Source organism: Plectropomus leopardus, chromosome 20 (assembly GCF_026936395.1).
Source record: "Plectropomus leopardus strain MGB_pleo_1.0 chromosome 20, ASM2693639v1, whole genome shotgun sequence".
Lineage (NCBI taxonomy): Eukaryota > Metazoa > Chordata > Actinopteri > Perciformes > Serranidae > Plectropomus > Plectropomus leopardus.
The window spans coordinates 10,120,070-10,139,576 of record NC_142195.1 but is presented as its reverse complement, the minus strand read 5'-3'; the positions used below and the strand labels follow the sequence as shown (position 1 = coordinate 10,139,576).

Below are 19,507 nucleotides of genomic sequence, written 5' to 3'. Positions count from 1 at the left end.
GTGTGTTGGCAGGCTAATCTAAGTTGTTTCTAGCGGTTTTGAGCTACTTTTGGGACATGTCAAATTTTGACATTTTCGCCTTACTATAGTCTTGGATTTTTGGTCATTTTTTCGACGTCAATAATTATGGCGTTTTGGGCTATTTTTGCAACTTTCTATGCTATGGCATGTCTGTGCAGGTTAATCTAAGTTGTTTCTAGCGGTTTTGAGCTTTTTTTGGGACATGTCAAATTTTGACATTTTCGCCTTACTATAGTCTTGGATTTTTGGTCATTTTTTCAACGTCCATAATTATGGCGTTTTTGGCTATTTTTGCAACTTTCTATGCTATGGCGTGTCTGGGCAGGCTAATCTAAGTTGTTTCTAGCGGTTTTGAGCTACTTTTGGGACATGTCAAATTTTGACATTTTCGCCTTACTATAGTCTTGGATTTTTGGTCATTTTTTCAACGTCCATAATTATGGCGTTTTGGGCTATTTTTGCAACTTTCTGTGCTATGGCGTGTCTGTGCAGGTTAATCTAAGTTGTTTCTAGCGGTTTTGAGCTACTTTTGGGACATGTCAAATTTTGACATATTTGCCTTACTATAGTCTTGGATTTTTGGTCATTTTTTCAACGTCCATAATTATGGCGTTTTTGGCTATTTTTGCAACTTTCTATGCTATGGCGTGTGTTGGCAGGCTAATCTAAGTTGTTTCTATCGGTTTTGAGCTGTTTTTGGGACATGTCAAATTTTGACATTTTCGCCTTACTATAGTCTTGGATTTTTGGTCATTTTTTCAACGTGCCAAATTATGGCGTTTTTGGCTATTTTTGTAACTTTCTATGCTATGGCGTGTCTGGGCAGGCTAATCTAAGTTGTTTCTAGCGGTTTTGAGCTACTTTTGGGACATGTCAAATTTTGACATTTTCGCCTTACTATAGTCTTGGATTTTTGGTCATTTTTTCGACGTCAATAATTATGCCGTTTTGGGCTATTTTTGCAACCTTCTGTGCTATGGCGTGTCTGTGCAGGTTAATCTAAGTTGTTTCTAGCGGTTTTGAGCTTTTTTTGGGACATGTCAAATTTTGACATTTTCGCCTTACTATAGTCTTGGATTTTTGGTCATTTTTTCAACGTCCATAATTATGGCGTTTTTGGCTATTTTTGCAACTTTCTATGCTATGGCGTGTGTTGGCAGGCTAATCTAAGTTGTTTCTAGCGGTTTTGAGCTACTTTTGGGACATGTCAAATTTTGACATTTTCGCCTTACTATAGTCTTGGATTTTTGGTCATTTTTTCAACGTCAATAATTATGGCGTTTTGGGCTATTTTTGCAACTTTCTGTGCTATGGCGTGTCTGTGCAGGCTAATCTAAGTTGTTTCTAGCGGTTTTGAGCTACTTTTGGGACATGTCAAATTTTGACATTTTCGCCTTACTATAGTCTTGGATTTTTGGTCATTTTTTCAACGTCCATAATTATGCCGTTTTTGGCTATTTTTGCAACTTTCTATGCTATGGCGTGTGTTGGCAGGCTAATCTAAGTTGTTTCTAGCGGTTTTGAGCTACTTTTGGGACATGTCAAATTTTGACATATTTGCCTTACTATAGTCTTGGATTTTTGGTCATTTTTTCAACGTCCATAATTATGCCGTTTTGGGCTATTTTTGCAACCTTCTGTGCTATGGCGTGTCTGTGCAGGTTAATCTAAGTTGTTTCTAGCGGTTTTGAGCTTTTTTTGGGACATGTCAAATTTTGACATTTTTGCCTTACTATAGTCTTGGATTTTTGGTCATTTTTTCAACGTCCATAATTATGCCGTTTTTGGCTATTTTTGCAACTTTCTATGCTATGGCGTGTGTTGGCAGGCTAATCTAAGTTGTTTCTAGCGGTTTTGAGCTACTTTTGGGACATGTCAAATTTTGAAATTTTTGCCTTACTATAGTCTTGGATTTTTGGTCATTTTTTCGACGTCCATAATTATGGCATTTTTGGCTATTTTTGCAACTTCCTATGCTATGGCGTGTGTTGGCAGGCTAATCTAAGTTGTTTCTAGCGGTTTTGAGCTACTTTTGGGACATGTCAAATTTTGACATTTTCGCCTTACTATAGTCTTGGATTTTTGGTCATTTTTTCGACGTCAATAATTATGCCGTTTTGGGCTATTTTTGCAACCTTCTGTGCTATGGCGTGTCTGTGCAGGTTAATCTAAGTTGTTTCTAGCGGTTTTGAGCTGTTTTTGGGACATGTCAAATTTTGACATTTTCGCCTTACTATAGTCTTGGATTTTTGGTCATTTTTTCAACGTCCATAATTATGGCGTTTTTGGCTATTTTTGCAACTTTCTATGCTATGGCGTGTGTTGGCAGGCTAATCTAAGTTGTTTCTAGCGGTTTTGAGCTTTTTTTGGGACATGTCAAATTTTGACATTTTCGCCTTACTATAGTCTTGGATTTTTGGTCATTTTTTCAACGTCAATAATTATGGCGTTTTGGGCTATTTTTGCAACTTTCTGTGCTATGGCGTGTCTGTGCAGGCTAATCTAAGTTGTTTCTAGCGGTTTTGAGCTACTTTTGGGACATGTCAAATTTTGACATTTTCGCCTTACTATAGTCTTGGATTTTTGGTCATTTTTTTGACGTCAATAATTATGGCGTTTTGGGCTATTTTTGCAACTTTCTATGCTATGGCGTGTCTGTGCAGGTTAATCTAAGTTGTTTCTAGCGGTTTTGAGCTGTTTTTGGGACATGTCAAATTTTGACATTTTCGCCTTACTATAGTCTTGGATTTTTGGTCATTTTTTCGACGTCCATAATTATGCCGTTTTTGGCTATTTTTGCAACCTTCTGTGCTATGGCGTGTCTGGGCAGGCTATTCTAAGATATTTCTAGCGGTTTTGAGCTACTTTTGGGACATGTCAAATTTTGACATTTTCGCCTTACTATAGTCTTGGATTTTTGGTCATTTTTTTGACGTCAATAATTATGGCGTTTTGGGCTATTTTTGCAACTTTCTATGCTATGGCGTGTCTGTGCAGGTTAATCTAAGTTGTTTCTAGCGGTTTTGAGCTTTTTTTGGGACATGTCAAATTTTGACATTTTCGCCTTACTATAGTCTTGGATTTTTGGTCATTTTTTCAACGTGCCAAATTATGACGTTTTTGGCTATTTTTGTAACCTTCTGTGCAATGGCGTGTCTGGGCAGGCTATTCTAAGATATTTCTAGCGGTTTTGAGGGTTTTTTTGGACATGTCAAATTTTGACATTGTCGCCTTACTATAGTCTTGGATTTTTGGTCATTTTTTCAACGTCCATAATTATGGCATTTTTGGCTATTTTTGCAACTTCCTATGCTATGGCGTGTGTTGGCAGGCTAATCTAAGTTGTTTCTAGCGGTTTTGAGCTACTTTTGGGACATGTCAAATTTTGACATTTTCGCCTTACTATAGTCTTGGATTTTTGGTCATTTTTTCAACGTCCATAATTATGCCGTTTTGGGCTATTTTTGCAACTTTCTGTGCTATGGCATGTCTGTGCAGGTTAATCTAAGTTGTATCTAGCGGTTTTGAGCTTTTTTTGGGACATGTCAAATTTTGACATTTTCGCCTTACTATAGTCTTGGATTTTTGGTCATTTTTTCAACGTGCCATATTATGGTGTTTTTTGCTACTTTTGCAACTTTCTATGCTATGGCGTGTGTTGGCAGGCTAGTCTAAATTGTTTCTAGCAGTTTTGAGGGTTTTTGGGACATGTCAAATTTTGACATTTTCGCCTTACTATAGTCTTGGATTTTTGGTCATTTTTTCAACGTCCATAATTATGGCGTTTTTGGCTATTTTTGCAACTTTCTATGCTATGGCGTGTGTTGGCAGGCTAATCGAAGCTGTGTCTAGCGGTTTTGAGCTACTTTTGGGACATGTCAAATTTTGAAATTTTTGCCTTACTATAGTCTTGGATTTTTGGTCATTTTTTCAACGTCCGTAATTATGGCGTTTTTGGCTATTTTTGCAACTTTCTATGCTATGGCGTGTGTTGGCAGGCTAATCTAAGTTGTTTCTAGCGGTTTTGAGCTACTTTTGGGACATGTCAAATTTTGACATTTTCGCCTTACTATAGTCTTGGATTTTTGGTCATTTTTTCAACGTGCCATATTATGGCGTTTTTGGCTATTTTTGCAACTTTCTATGCTATGGCGTGTGTTGGCAGGCTAATCTAAGATATTTCTAGCGGTTTTGAGGGTTTTTTTGGACATGTCAAATTTTGACATATTTGCCTTACTATAGTCTTGGATTTTTGGTCATTTTTTCAACGTCAATAATTATGCCGTTTTGGGCTATTTTTGCAACTTTCTATGCTATGGCGTGTGTTGGCAGGCTAATCTAAGTTGTTTCTAGCGGTTTTGAGCTACTTTTGGGACATGTCAAATTTTGACATATTTGCCTTACTATAGTCTTGGATTTTTGGTCATTTTTTCAACGTCCATAATTATGGCATTTTTGGCTATTTTTGCAACTTCCTATGCTATGGCGTGTGTTGGCAGGCTAATCTAAGTTGTTTCTAGCGGTTTTGAGCTACTTTTGGGACATGTCAAATTTTGACATTTTCGCCTTACTATAGTCTTGGATTTTTGGTCATTTTTTCAACGTGCCATATTATGGCGTTTTTGGCTATTTTTGCAACTTTCTATGCTATGGCGTGTGTTGGCAGGCTAATCTAAGATATTTCTAGCGGTTTTGAGGGTTTTTTTGGACATGTCAAATTTTGACATTTTCGCCTTACTATAGTCTTGGATTTTTGGTCATTTTTTCAACGTCCATAATTATGGCGTTTTTGGCTATTTTTGCAACTTTCTATGCTATGGCGTGTGTTGGCAGGTTAATCTAAGTTGTTTCTAGCGGTTTTGAACTACTTTTGGGACATGTCAAATTTTGACACTTTCGCCTTACTATAGTCTTGGATTTTTGGTCATTTGTTCGACATGCCAAATGATGGTGTTTTGGGCTATTTTTGCAACTTTCTATGCTATGGCGTGTGTTGGCAGGCTAATCTAAGTTGTTTCTAGCGGTTTTGAACTACTTTTGGGACATGTCAAATTTTGACATTTTCGCCTTACTATAGTCTTGGATTTTTGGTCATTTTTTCGACGTCAATAATTATGCCGTTTTGGGCTATTTTTGCAACTTTCTGTGCTATGGCATGTCTGTGCAGGTTAATCTAAGTTGTTTCTAGCGGTTTTGAGCTTTTTTTGGGACATGTCAAATTTTGACATTTTCGCCTTACTATAGTCTTGGATTTTTGGTCATTTTTTCAACGTCCATAATTATGGCGTTTTTGGCTATTTTTGCAACTTTCTATGCTATGGCGTGTGTTGGCAGGCTAATCTAAGTTGTTTCTAGCGGTTTTGAGCTTTTTTTGGGACATGTCAAATTTTGACATTTTCGCCTTACTATAGTCTTGGATTTTTGGTCATTTTTTCAACGTCAATAATTATGCCGTTTTGGGCTATTTTTGCAACTTTCTGTGCTATGGCATGTCTGTGCAGGTTAATCTAAGTTGTATCTAGCGGTTTTGAGCTTTTTTTGGGACATGTCAAATTTTGACATTTTCGCCTTACTATAGTCTTGGATTTTTGGTCATTTTTTTGACGTCCATAATTATGGCGTTTTTGGCTATTTTTGCAACTTTCTATGCTATGGCGTGTGTTGGCAGGCTAATCTAAGATATTTCTAGCGGTTTTGAGGGTTTTTTTGGACATGTCAAATTTTGACATTTTCGCCTTACTATAGTCTTGGATTTTTGGTCATTTTTTCAACGTCCATAATTATGGCGTTTTTGGCTATTTTTGCAACTTTCTATGCTATGGCGTGTGTTGGCAGGCTAATCGAAGCTGTGTCTAGCGGTTTTGAGCTACTTTTGGGACATGTCAAATTTTGAAATTTTTGCCTTACTATAGTCTTGGATTTTTGGTCATTTTTTCAACGTCCATAATTATGGCATTTTTGGCTATTTTTGCAACTTCCTATGCTATGGCGTGTGTTGGCAGGCTAATCTAAGTTGTTTCTAGCGGTTTTGAGCTACTTTTGGGACATGTCAAATTTTGACATTTTCGCCTTACTATAGTCTTGGATTTTTGGTCATTTTTTCAACGTGCCATATTATGGCGTTTTTGGCTATTTTTGCAACTTTCTATGCTATGGCGTGTGTTGGCAGGCTAATCTAAGATATTTCTAGCGGTTTTGAGGGTTTTTTTGGACATGTCAAATTTTGACATTTTCGCCTTACTATAGTCTTGGATTTTTGGTCATTTTTTCAACGTCCATAATTATGGCGTTTTTGGCTATTTTTGCAACTTTCTATGCTATGGCGTGTGTTGGCAGGCTAATCGAAGCTGTGTCTAGCGGTTTTGAGCTACTTTTGGGACATGTCAAATTTTGAAATTTTTGCCTTACTATAGTCTTGGATTTTTGGTCATTTTTTCAACGTCCATAATTATGGCATTTTTGGCTATTTTTGCAACTTCCTATGCTATGGCGTGTGTTGGCAGGCTAATTTAAGTTGTTTCTAGCGGTTTTGAGCTACTTTTGGGACATGTCAAATTTTGACATTTTCGCCTTACTATAGTCTTGGATTTTTGGTCATTTTTTCAACGTGCCATATTATGGCGTTTTTGGCTATTTTTGCAACTTTCTATGCTATGGCGTGTGTTGGCAGGCTAATCTAAGATATTTCTAGCGGTTTTGAGGGTTTTTTTGGACATGTCAAATTTTGACATTTTCGCCTTACTATAGTCTTGGATTTTTGGTCATTTTTTCAACGTCCATAATTATGGCGTTTTGGGCTATTTTTGCAACTTTCTATGCTATGGCGTGTGTTGGCAGGCTAATCTAAGCTGTGTCTAGCGGTTTTGAGCTACTTTTGGGACATGTCAAATTTTGACATTTTTGCCTTACTATAGTCTTGGATTTTTGGTCATTTTTTCGACGTCCATAATTATGGCATTTTTGGCTATTTTTGCAACTTCCTATGCTATGGCGTGTGTTGGCAGGCTAATCTAAGTTGTTTCTAGCGGTTTTGAGCTACTTTTGGGACATGTCAAATTTTGACATTTTCGCCTTACTATAGTCTTGGATTTTTGGTCATTTTTTCGACGTCAATAATTATGCCGTTTTGGGCTATTTTTGCAACTTTCTGTGCTATGGCGTGTCTGTGCAGGTTAATCTAAGTTGTATCTAGCGGTTTTGAGCTTTTTTTGGGACATGTCAAATTTTGACATTTTCGCCTTACTATAGTCTTGGATTTTTGGTCATTTTTTCAACGTGCCATATTATGGCGTTTTTGGCTATTTTTGCAACTTTCTATGCTATGGCGTGTGTTGGCAGGCTAATCTAAGTTGTTTCTAGCGGTTTTGAGCTTTTTTTGGGACATGTCAAATTTTGACATTTTCGCCTTACTATAGTCTTGGATTTTTGGTCATTTTTTCAACGTGCCAAATTATGGCGTTTTTGGCTATTTTTGTAACCTTCTGTGCTATGGCGTGTCTGGGCAGGCTAATCTAAGTTATTTCTAGCGGTTCTGAGGTTTTTTTTGGACATGTCAAATTTTGACATTTTCGCCTTACTATAGTCTTGGATTTTTGGTCATTTTTTCCACGTGCCAAATTATGGCGTTTTTGGCTATTTTTGCAACTTTCTATGCTATGGCGTGTCTGGGCAGGCTAATCTAAGTTGTATCTAGCGGTTTTGAGCTACTTTTGGGACATGTCAAATTTTGACATTTTCGCCTTACTATAGTCTTGGATTTTTGGTCATTTTTTCCACGTGCCAAATTATGGCGTTTTGGGCTATTTTTGCAACTTTCTATTCTATGGCGTGTCTGGGCAAGGTAATCTAAGTTGTCTCTAGCAGTTTTGAACTACTTTTGGGACATGTCAAATTTTGACACTTTCGCCTTGCTATAGTCTTGGACTTTTGGTCAATTCTTCAACGTCCATAATTATGGCGTTTTTGGCTATTTTTGCAACTTTCTATGCTATGGCGTGTGTTGGCAGGCTAATCTAAGTTGTTTCTAGCGGTTTTGAGCTACTTTTGGGACATGTCAAATTTTGACATTTTCGCCTTACTATAGTCTTGGATTTTTGGTCATTTTTTCGACATCAATAATTATGGCGTTTTGGGCTATTTTTGCAACTTTCAATGCTATGGCGTGTCTGTGCAGGTTAATCTAAGTTGTTTCTAGCGGTTTTGAGCTTTTTTTGGGACATGTCAAATCTTGACATTTTCGCCTTACTATAGTCTTGGATTTTTGGTCATTTTTTTCCACGTGCCAAATTATGGCGTTTTTGGCTATTTTTGCAACTTTCTATGCTATGGCGTGTCTGGGCAGGCTAATCTAAGTTGTATCTAGCGGTTTTGAGCTACTTTTGGGACATGTCAAATTTTGACATTTTCGCCTTACTTTAGTCTTGGATTTTTGGTCATTTTTTCGACGTGCCAAATTATGCATCCCTTAAAATTCCTAATTTTGACATAATGTTCAGTGTCATTTTTTTCACTATTTTGGACAATGAACTGTACTATTAAGTTTTAATGCTACCTTTGATGACACACTACAGAACAACTATTTTATTCTTTTTTGGAAGTGCATGAGACTGCATGCATGAGACTGTTATCATCTCTATCAACATCATCATAGAGAGCAATTAGTAATTTCACACCTACCATTACTGTAATATGACATGCATCTGTTTCTATTATTGCTGTTCCCCCCCCCCCACCCTCTCTCTTTCTCTTTCCTTTTTTGCCATGATTGTATTTCATTTGCTATTTACGACATCTATTGCTCGTCTGTCGGTCCTGGAAGAGGGATCCCTCACTATCCTCTACCGCTCTTCCTGAGGTTTCTTCTTCTTTTTTTTTCCCCGTTACAGGGGTTCTTTTTGGGGAGTTTTTCCTTGGGTGATGTGAGGGTCTAAGGGCAGAGGGATGTCGTACACTGTAAAGCCCTCTGAGGCAAACCATATTTTGTGATAATGGGCTATATAAATAAAACTGACTTGACTTGACTTGGTCATTTTTTCAACATGTCAAGTGATGGCGTTTTTGGCTATTTTTGCAACTTTCTATGCTATGGCGTGTCTGGGCAGGCCAATCTAAGTTGTTTCTAGCGGTTTTGAGCTACTTTTGGGACATGTCAAATTTTGACATTTTCGCCTTACTATAGTCTTGGATTTTTGGTCATTTTTTCCATGTGCATAATTATGGCGGTTTGGGCTACTTTTGCAACTTTCTATGCTATGGCGTGTCTGGGCAGGCTAATCTAAGCTGTTTCTAGCGGTTTTGAGCTGTTTTTGGGACATGTCAAATTTTGACATTTTCACCTTACTATAGTCTTGGATTTTTGGTCATTTTTTCCACGTGCCAAATTATGGCGTTTTGGGCTATTTTTGCAACTTTCTATTCTATGGCGTGTCTGGGCAAGGTAATCTAAGTTGTTTCTAGCGATTTTGAACTACTTTTGGGACATGTCAAATTTTGACATTTTCACCTTACTATAGTCTTGGATTTTTGGTCATTTTTTCGACATGTCAAGTGATGGCGTTTTTGGCTATTTTTGCAACTTTCTATGCTATGGCGTGTGTTGGCAGGCCAATCTAAGTTGTTTCTGGCGGTTTTGAGCTACTTTTGGGACATGTCAAATTTTGACATTTTCGCCTTACTATAGTCTTGGATTTTTGGTCATTTTTTCGATGTGCATAATTATGGCGGTTTGGGCTACTTTTGCAACTTTCTATGCTATGGCGTGTGTTGGCCCGCTATGCTAAGCTGTTTTGAGCTGTTTTTGGGACATGTCAATTTTGACATTTTCGCCTTACTATAGTCTTGGATTGTTGATCATTTTTTGGACGTGCCAAATTATGCATCCCTTAAAATTCCTAATTTTGACATAATGTTCAGTGTCATTTTTTTCACTATTTTGGACAATGAACTGTACTATTAAGTTTTAATGCTACCTTTGATGACACACTACAGAACAACTATTTTATTCTTTTTTGGAAGACATATTGTAATTTTATGTTTTTTATGCTATTTTGAATTCCAATGTATACAAAGACTTTTTTCATGCTATTTATGATGATATACCATACTATGATTTTTCCATGCCATTGTGAACGATATACTGGTCTATGATGACATAGTATACTTTTTTGTGCAACTTTTTGTTAAGACATATTATAATACTAACTGCCATTTTGGAAGGCATATTATACTATGACTTTTGTACACCATTTTAGACGACATCTAAGATAAGATATACAAAGATATACTATAGTATGACTTTCAACAACATACCATGAGATTGTTGTTTTATGCTACTTTGGATGAAATACTATAACATGAATTTTTTGGCTATTTTGGAAGACATACCATACTATGACTTTTTTAATGCTATTATGAATGAAAAACAAGCCTTCCACTTTATATTGTCTTTTGGATGACATACTTTACATTTTTATGACATTTATATTGACATACTATTCTATGAATGAATGAAATCTTTATAACATTCTATACTATGACATTTCTGTGACATTACTAAACTACAACATTTTCATGGCATTTATGTAACATACATTATAACTTATGACGTTTTTATGGCATATTAGGAATTTATTTTAATAACATTTTGTGACCACATTATGAGTTTTTAATGACTTTAGTGACATAAAATACTATGACATTTTTATGACATATTATACTACGAGTTTTATGACATATTCTATGACAATTTTATGACGTTAATTTAATTTAGTTTAATGCAATTTTACATGACATACCATACAATGAAATTTGTTATATATTACACTATGACTCTGATGACATTTTTATGTATATAGTATAGTATACAATGACTTTCTAATTTCACTTTTACTATTAAATTTTCTCTTTTTTATGACATACTATTCTATGACATTTTTGTTACATTTTTATGATATACTATACTATGACTTTTTTAATTAAAAAAATGACATACTTTACAATGACTCTTTAGTTGACTTTTAATATGACATGATTATTTTACTTAGAAATATTATACAATGACATTTTTATAACATACTCTACTATGACATTTTCATGGCATAATATACTATTAAATTTTTTCTGACATTTTAATGTTAGACTTTGAATTTCTGTATATGACATTTTTTATAACTATGACTATTATAATGAAATTTTTCATGAAAGACTACACTATGACTTTTTTAATGACATTTTTATGAAATAATTTGCTATGACATTTTCATGGCATACTATACTATGCTATTTTGTATGACATATTTATGACATAATATCCTTACACTTTCAATGGCATACTGTACTGTGACATTTGTTTCGGCATTTACTACACTATGACTTTTTTATGACAAATAATACAATGTCTTTTTTTTTTTTAATTAAATTTTTCGGACATTCTATACTGTGACTTTTTAATGATTTTTTCATGACATATTATCCCTTTAACTTTTCTTTTTTTTACATTTTCATGACACACTTTACTGTGTATTTTTTATGACATACTAAATATTCTAAAAATACCAAAGCAACCTATTTATGATAAATCCAGTCTTCCAATTAACGGTCAATCATGTAGTAGAATCAGCAACGGACATTATAATAAACACCTGTACTAAATAAATGCTACACAAATATAGTCATTTCAACTAACAGTTATTTCAAACATAAGAGTTGCTGTTGTGTATGTACATGATGTATGTCTTAATAACTGTAGTGTGTATGTATGCATGTGAGTAATGTTTATGTGTATGTATGGATGCATGGGTATGTGTATGGATGGAGGCATCTAATTATGTTAATGGAAAGTGTACACATGGGTATGTATGTCAGTCTAATAATGTTATATGTTGAATCTTTACCCATATGTGCATTTATGTTATGTAAACCCCACTCTCCAGGCAATTCTGCAATGTTATTTGCCTGTTCATTGCTGTAAATGGCAATAAAGTATGGCAATAAACAAAAAAAGATTTGCTGTTGTGGAAAAGAAATTAAAGTCTCCTTGTCTGTATTCTTTACACAAGACCCAAAACAAACAACAATATAACAAATATATATCGAAAGAGACATTCTGGTGTGTGGCGAAACAGCACATTAAGTATAAACTACACCTTACCATAAGGTTAAAAAGTCCTTTTCTGAGGGTGTAGCAGAGGCATCCACTGAGTTTTTGAGTTTCAGTACAAACCTGTGGGAGTGAAGAACGTGGCAGTAAAACTAATAAATACGAATAAAATTCTGTTATGGAGCCAAAGCCTTCGTGTTAAAAGTTTAAATTTAACATTTATATAATACATATTTTTCAATGTCTGTGATTATGACAAGGTGGAATAGCCTACCCTGCACTCTGCAACTTTCCAAACATGCAAACTAATGATTAAAACAATCTTTAAATGGTGCAGATTTTAATGATAGAAGTGGTTTCATACTTGAGCAGTTCCACTGTCTCTGCAAACATAGTGTAGGATGACATTGAAATCTGTGGATCTTTTTCCATCGCAATGCCGCTTTCAACAAAGTACATGGCTGCATCCAGGTAACTGAAAGCTTTACTGAGCTTATCTGACTACAGAGAGAGAGAGAGAGAAAGAGAGAGGGGGAGAGGGAAAGGGAAGGAGAAAATAAAGTTCAGTCGTATGTTACTTGTATGACTGGGTGGGATGGACTGCAGTAGTTTTAATAAACTCAAAACAAACAAAAAAAGATAACCTACTTCTGCATCTGCTTTGTGCTTCAGCTTTTTGGCCTCCTTTATGTAATGCTTCACAGGGTACTGCCTAGAAATAAAAGACACTTTATTCGATGATAAAATATATCATAAGTGCACTGTTCTTCATTAAAACTGTGGCAACAATTTGATTAAAATTATAGGAAATAGCTTTAAGAACAATCCAGAAATGCTGCTCTGTTTTCTTTAGACCATCTATCGCAAAGTTACTGACTTGCACTTTTTTTTGCAATAACAGCCTTATTATCATATTCCTTGTGAAACTCTAAAATCCAAGGATGAGGAGTTTTATCTGAAATTAGGTCTGGAGGATATAGCACAATTTAGGGGGGAAATCCAGCTAGGTTCAGACAGAGGCAGGCTTTCAAAGGACATAACAAATTAAACTTTATTTTAGATTTTTACCTGTCCTCAAATCTGAGCAATGGCCTTTTGCTCAAAGCTTCCCTGGTGGGCTGTGAAGATGATGTGACAGCGAGGCCACTCTTGCGGGGCTTCTAGGATTGCAGGACAGACTTTTTGTGAATGGTTATCGGTGAGACTTTTTCACTGGTTACAATCACTAAAACTATGAGCACTTACAGAAGCTAGTCTCTGTAAAAGAAGCAACATTGTAGTACATGTTACACATACACATGACAAATTCTGTTACCTTTACAAAGTGTGGGTGCTCTGTGTGTTTTCCATTGCTACTCTTGTGCTTGCGGGTGTCTTTGGACTTTACAGCCTCCTTGCTGGACTCCTGGGTCTCCCCAGAACTGTGTTTGTGCACCTTTGAGCCTTTAACAGCATCTTTGGATGTCAAAGGATGCTGTAGATGATCAGGATTTTTCTTGGCCTTCATTTTCTCACGCTCCTCTATTGAATTGCTGGAACATCTGTCAGGGACAAAAATACAAAACCCATGTGATCTGAGTCACAAAAAAAATATCAAAATATATCAATGTTATCCTCCATAATTTTTTTTTTTTAAAAACCTACTCCAGTTTGACAGATGCAAGAGTTGATGAGGTATACTTGTTTTCCAGCCTTTGTTTCTTCCTTGGAAGAGCTGTATTATCTACCTCAGCCTGGAAGACAATAAACCACACATTGAAACAAAAATATTATGAACACATTTGCCAACTACAACAAACCTGTACCCTTGTATTTCTCACATTTTGAGATATACTCTTTTTTTTGCTGGTTTTGGTGAGTTTGTGTGCTGTAGATGCATCACTGCCCCCTCTATCTTGCTCTGTGACCAGCGCTTGTCTTTTTGCACTGCTGGCTATCGCCTGTTGTTTGCCGGAGGTCCGGGGGACTCTTGAGAGCAAGCTTAGATCAATCTTCACCAGCAGGGATCTACAAGGACTGTGGTGGTCCCAAGAACTCTTGCCTGCCCGCCCAGTCTTCTCTGAGTGCTTGTGGATTGTTTTGTGAGGAATCTTTTTGCCCTTCTGGCAGATGGTCTCTAACTTTGGTTCGGTACGACTGATCCTGAGCGGTGGGGCAGGAGACAGCTGGTCAGGCTGAGCAGGCTGAGCAGAACTTTGGGTGTGGCAGGAACAGAGGTTAGGAGATCGCACACCACACGATGGACAACGATCACACAGGACCACTGTGACTTTAGGCTCCAATCTGGCCTTCCGCTTGTCAAGTGTAGTGTGTTTAGAAATCCTTTTAGTGTCCCTTTTAGTGTCCCTGCTGTCCTTGCTCTTCTGGCTACGTCCTGTTTTCGTCTTTACCTTGGGTCTATCTGTAAAACAGGGGTCTTTGACCTCCTCACACTTCACGCTGACAGCTGCTTCCGTGCGATCTGGGTAGTTTGCCTTCGCTGGTTTTGAGGAGTGCGTGCTGCATGAAAGTTTCTTGGAGCTGCTGCAGCTGTTTAAATCTGCAGAGATAGATTCTTGGTTACTTTGATGGTTATAGCTGTCGTGGGGGCTTTCGCTGTGCTGCTGGGGCTTTGTAAGCCTATCAGTGAACTTCTTCCTGTGGGAAGAAAGTTGAGGTTTCGATTCCCTGGTGGAGTCGGCCACCTCTACACTGAGTGAGAGCTTGGAGCTTTGACTGGGCGGTGGCTGTTTGTGAGTAGGGCTCTCAGAGGCATGAACGCCGCTCTGACTCTCGGTGCTGGAGTTCTGCTGGCTGGACCGAATCCAGTTTCCCAACTGCCAATCACTATGGGCCACTGCTGGAGCATCACACTAAAAAAAGGATACAAACATTGTGATTTTAAATAATGCGGGAGAGCAAACCGTTCAGAAAATGCTTGTTTACGAGTCCTTCATTCAATATGAACACATGTCCAAAAAAGCACAAGCAGTAAATTACCTCAGTTTTAACAGAGTTGCTCCGTGGAGGCTGAAGTGGCTCCTCAATGGTGCTTTCACTGTCCGACCCTGATCTTGAGCTACTCTCTGAGTCGCTGGAGCTGGCAGACTCTACCCCTCTGGAATGCGCTGCTTCAAATGAACTAGTGCATACATAAAAAACACCACAATAATGTCACATAGATGTGTTTAGATTATAATGGAATTACACTCAAATAACTTGAAGCCCACATGCCCAGACTGAGCCAGTAAACAGCACATTTAACAAGCATCATGTGTGAAGAAGGAACCAACTGAAAAAATCTTTTTATTTGTTTTTTGTTGTGTTGTTGTTTTTTTAATTTTACAATGATTTTTTTTTCTAAAAATCAGGGCAAGAACAAATGATTGATTAGACAATTAAATTAATCTTTCAAGTCATTTTTCAAGCAAAAATGCCATGATGATTTATATTAGTGATATGAATTTATGTGGGTTTAAGTCTTTGGTTGAATTAAACAAGTCATTTCAAAACATCATTTTGGGCTATGGGAAATTATAAAAAGCCATTTTTTCATTATAGTACACAAAACAATTAACAAAGACAATAATCTGCAGATGAAATGATAAATAATCATTAGCTGCAGCCCTCATGAAAATATGTGTAGAACTTTTTTTTCTGCCCTTTCTTCTAATTGCAGTGTTTGTGAGTGAATGCAGCTGGATCAGAAACTCTGATGGCAAATGGTAAATGTACTGTACTTTTATAGCGCTTTGCTAGTCTTTTCGACTACTCAAAGCGCTTTCACAGGACATGTCACATTCACCCATTCACACAGTAGTGGCAGAGGCTACCGTACAAGGTGCCACCTACTAGGTAGTAATCATTCATACGCATACACACTCTGATGACGTGGCATTGAGAGCAAATTGGGGTTCAGTATCTTGCCCACTGGGGATCTTCCGATTCGAGGATGACCACTCTACCTCTGAGCCACAGCCACCCTTCCTGATGAAGCCAGCTAGTCCGGTTAAGACATTGTTTGGACTGAACTACATGACATCAGTAATTTTCATTCAAGTTCAGTAACTTTCTCTGGTTCTCAGGTCGATGTCATATTTCGAAATAATGGCAAAAAACTGTAAAAGCAGAGTCACTTACGATGAGGAGCTCTGCTGTATGAGCTGGGATGGATCTGCAGGAGATGACTCATAGTTTTCTGGAAGAAACAACAGAGAAAACAAACATTAGTTCCACAAAAGAAACAACACAAGTCATTACATTTACATGTCATCGTAAAAAAATAATCAAACAGGGACTGCTGTATTTTTTTTTTAATTATATCCTGACTACGCATAACTATAAATTATCAAACAATAGAAATACAAAACTTATAAAAGCTAACCTGCTGGTAAAGGTAATGCTTTAAGATCTCTCAAGGCCTGTTTGCTTTCTAATGGTTCAATATTATAAGAAGCACAAGTTTTACTACAACTGATACTAATAATCTAACTAAATATAAAATCTAATGTATCATTGTTGTAAAATGTTAAAGAAAAGGCCTGAGAACAGTGAGAGATCACTTATCCTCCCCGCCTACACGACTGACTCTTACTCTTAGTTAATTTGAGCTAAAATTACAGGGTTGCTTCTCTCTGATATTTTGTGGCCAGTTAACGGAGTGGTCCACAGTTGTTGCACAAGTTGCTACAGAAACGTTTCCTTGAAGAAAACATATGGCAGTGTCTATAAACGAGGTGCTGCTTTAACTCCATGGATATTTAAAATTCAAGAAGAGTGAGGAGAATATTCACATCACACCAGCTTCCACCATCAGGCCTGAAACTTTATCCAGAGGCTACACAGCAGATCATGATGACAGATCGATCTGTCTGCTACCAACATCAATTCCAGACAAAACAGACTCTAAACCCAGTTTGCACTCAGTGTTGATTTTCCATAATACAGTAAAATCCTTTCCATTTATTATTATGTCCATTATGAACTGTACTCTGAATCATTCCCTTATTACTCACTTTGTCCTGGACATGAGGAGACATGCTCTGCTTCCTGTGAGGACAGAGAGAAATACACAAGCAAACTTTAACCTGGGTCATACATTTGTTCGAATTAGTTTTTTAAATTTGTATTTACACTAAACTGATAACTTTATTATGTGCATGTTATAATCAGTACTCTTTGTGCACATCAATATTTAATTAACAAGACAAAGGGCCTGTGTCCATATAGCGTCTTTTTTCAGAGCATTTCGGTTATTTCATGCTGCTGCTCTTTGGGCTTCCGGTTGAAAAGTTTTCAAATGTCGCTGCCATTCCTTTAGCCCTTGTCTATGTGTCAAGCAGTATGGCATGTCTGTCAGAAACTATCACAACATCATTAAAATAAAAAAAACAATATTTGTGGGAGCAGATTGACCTATCACTAAATATTGCTGGCGAGCGTTGTGCTTTTTTATGGATTTTATATTTTTTTGTAAGTGTGTAGTCAACCCTCTGTTAACGTAGCATTACATTAGCTGCCCAGGTCACATCAAGATATTGTAACACAGAAACAAAACTCATGTGTAGTTTGCGCTGAAAGGAAGTGTTCTCCAGCAACATGCAACCACTTTTCTGCCAAAGAAAAACACCATGGGGGACACACAACCTAGAGAGACCTTATAACATGATGATTTTTCCTCATCTTCAAGCTTAAGCATTATGTGCATGGACAGTGCCATGAGTGAGCACTAACTAAAAATTGATTTCAGTACTTTCAGAGCTTACAACCTTTAAGCTCTTACCTTGGCCAAAAATGGGGACTTGGGTGGTTCATCTGTGCTCGGTGTGCGTATAGCTGTCAGAAGAGGGGGGCATGAACGGGTCATTTCCTGTAGAGAGGAATATAAAGAGGGTTGGTGCCTTATTGACAACAGGTAAGAGTGGTCACTCTATATAAAATGAACACTGATGCATGCAGGTGTACGCCCCATATCTATTTCAGATTTCATGCCGACACATGATCTTTCTTTGCACCTGACACAGACAAGACTAGCTGCTCAAAAAATCAATTTATGTGTCCTCAACTCAATATAAGCATGCAAAACGTGTCAGATGTTCAGTCACTCTTCGGAACGGTAGAATCAGCACGATGTGTATAAGTAACATTATCTCTGATGGTTTCTGGTATTTTCACAAAGTACCTTGACTCTGCACCAGAATACTAGAGGAATACTACTAGAAACAAGATGCAGTCAGTTGCATTTCTTTGGATGAATTATCAATGAGAATGGCCAGACTACTCATTCAAACATTATGAGAGGAGAACAAGTACAAAAATGATAGCCGTACACAACAGTGGAGTTCTGTGAATGCACACATCACATCAAACCGTAGAGTAGCTCTGCTACAGCAGCAGAGGATTGTGCTGGGTTCCACTACTGTCAGACACAAGCGAGATACAATGGGGGAGGAATCACTAAGACCAGACTATTGATGAACAGAAAAACCTTCTCTGAAGAATCTTAACTTGCGAAAAGAAATTCACCATTTTATGCTAAACTTATGATAAATTGTTAACCTGTAATTTAAAAAAAAATGGTGCTGGGCACTATACAAAATGCTTGCAGCATGTCCAAAACAAATCATGTTTCATAGGCAAATATCTCAAAGGGTTTGCTAAAATTTGTGTAAGTAACAAACAGTGTGTGTGTTCATCAGACCAGAGTAGTTTGACAAAGCGACAACAGATCAAGATGGGGTGTTGATGTTATCAGCAAACGATCTAAAAAAGGTTAACGAACAGGCAGCAATTAAAAAGGGCCGCACCAGAGGCATGGAGGTTCCTTTGGCATCACGCTAAACAAAGGGTTAATCTATATGAGTGTCAAACGAACATGAATATAACGCAGAGCGGCAGCAATTGGCTAGCTAGTGGGATACACACATGAACTTGCATGCATGCACAGCCAGACCATCTACCACAACAAACAACAGAGAAGCTCTGGTTTATAAACACCGAGGGAATGTGACTTCATTTTCCGCTCCGTAAACCGTTACTTTACCTTATTTTTCAGTGGTTTGCTGCTATATTATGTTCTGAATATCACATAGAGCTCCATGAAATCTTACATGCTGAAAATTTGAACGGACTTAAATTTTAATTGCTTCTGCGACCGGAAGAGTATCAGGATCATAATGTTAGCATATTTGGGATACAGTAAACAGGGCTGCTGGCAGCAAGACTGTGGAGCTGTTTAGTATTCAAACAATACTAAATGCAATTATTTCCAAATAAAAATCAGAACTTAGTTATTCTTACACCAGCATTACTTATCTTGTTGAGTCCACGCAAAAGCTGTTCTGAGGGCCAAAACTGGCACAACATGCGGCTATAGTAAATAGATATATAATAAACTAAACTGTATAAATA

At 37.2% G+C, this 19,507-nt stretch overlaps 1 protein-coding gene across 2 annotated transcripts in view; it reads right to left on the bottom strand.

Moving 5' to 3' along the window:
• aff1 (ALF transcription elongation factor 1) overlaps positions 1-19,507 on the bottom strand; it is a 49,427-nt gene that overhangs the window by 18,705 nt on the left and 11,215 nt on the right. For both annotated transcript variants that reach the window (XM_042508928.2, XM_042508927.2), the window contains 11 exons: positions 17,880-17,966; positions 17,113-17,146; positions 16,238-16,295; positions 15,098-15,239; positions 13,939-14,970; positions 13,763-13,851; positions 13,434-13,659; positions 13,187-13,278; positions 12,767-12,830; positions 12,483-12,619; positions 12,170-12,241 (listed from right to left, as the gene is read on the bottom strand). In XM_042508928.2, coding sequence (XP_042364862.2) covers positions 12,170-12,241; positions 12,483-12,619; positions 12,767-12,830; positions 13,187-13,278; positions 13,434-13,659; positions 13,763-13,851; positions 13,939-14,970; positions 15,098-15,239; positions 16,238-16,295; positions 17,113-17,146; positions 17,880-17,966 — 2,033 coding nt within the window. The remainder of the gene's footprint in view (positions 1-12,169; positions 12,242-12,482; positions 12,620-12,766; positions 12,831-13,186; positions 13,279-13,433; positions 13,660-13,762; positions 13,852-13,938; positions 14,971-15,097; positions 15,240-16,237; positions 16,296-17,112; positions 17,147-17,879; positions 17,967-19,507) is intronic.